Source organism: Penaeus monodon, chromosome 33 (genome assembly GCF_015228065.2).
Source record: "Penaeus monodon isolate SGIC_2016 chromosome 33, NSTDA_Pmon_1, whole genome shotgun sequence".
NCBI classification, from domain to species: Eukaryota; Metazoa; Arthropoda; class Malacostraca; order Decapoda; family Penaeidae; genus Penaeus; species Penaeus monodon.
In genome coordinates this window covers 35,686,833-35,687,381 of record NC_051418.1, presented here as the reverse complement: position 1 = coordinate 35,687,381, position 549 = coordinate 35,686,833, and the positions used below count along the sequence as shown (strand labels likewise).

Below are 549 nucleotides of genomic sequence, written 5' to 3'. Positions count from 1 at the left end.
ATTAATAAAATGCTATTTGCCATAGTTAAATCTCAGGGTGGCCTGTATTGCCATTTAGAAAATAAACATTCAAAACAAAACACCAAAGAGTATAAGAGAATTCATCATATCTTAGCATTCTGTTCTTTGTGCACCAGTGGTGTAAATGATTGTCATAATTCCCTTTTTTTTTCTCTCCTTTCCTTACCCCCCTTCCCCTTTGTAGGTGGCTTAGGCAGTGGCATGGCAGAGGGTGGGAACAATGGGGGCAAACCCAGGTTCTTCATCATCAAAGCTTCATCATATAAGCAGCTTGAGGCATCGCACCATACAGGGCTTTGGGCCTTCACTCACAACACAGAAAAGAAAATCATACAAGCTTTTCAGGTATGTGAGAAAAAGCCAGTAATACTAAAGTAACTTCTGTAAAACTTATATTTATTCAGAATATGCATACATTCTAGTACAAGATTAATATTTTCACTTTAATTTTTTTCCAGCATGTTTCCATTATTATTGTTGCAGTATAAGGAACGCATCAGACTATAGGAAATTTGATAGGATTATTAG

General features: G+C 36.2%; 1 protein-coding gene across 1 annotated transcript in view; it reads left to right on the top strand.

The window, feature by feature from the left end:
- LOC119594353 (3'-5' RNA helicase YTHDC2-like) overlaps positions 1–549 on the top strand; it is a gene marked incomplete at its 3' end in the record, with an annotated part of 122,633 nt that overhangs the window by 116,199 nt on the left and 5,885 nt on the right. Inside the window, 1 exon segment of the mRNA XM_037943411.1 lies at positions 206–366. Within this exon segment, the coding sequence (XP_037799339.1) occupies positions 206–366 (161 nt within the window).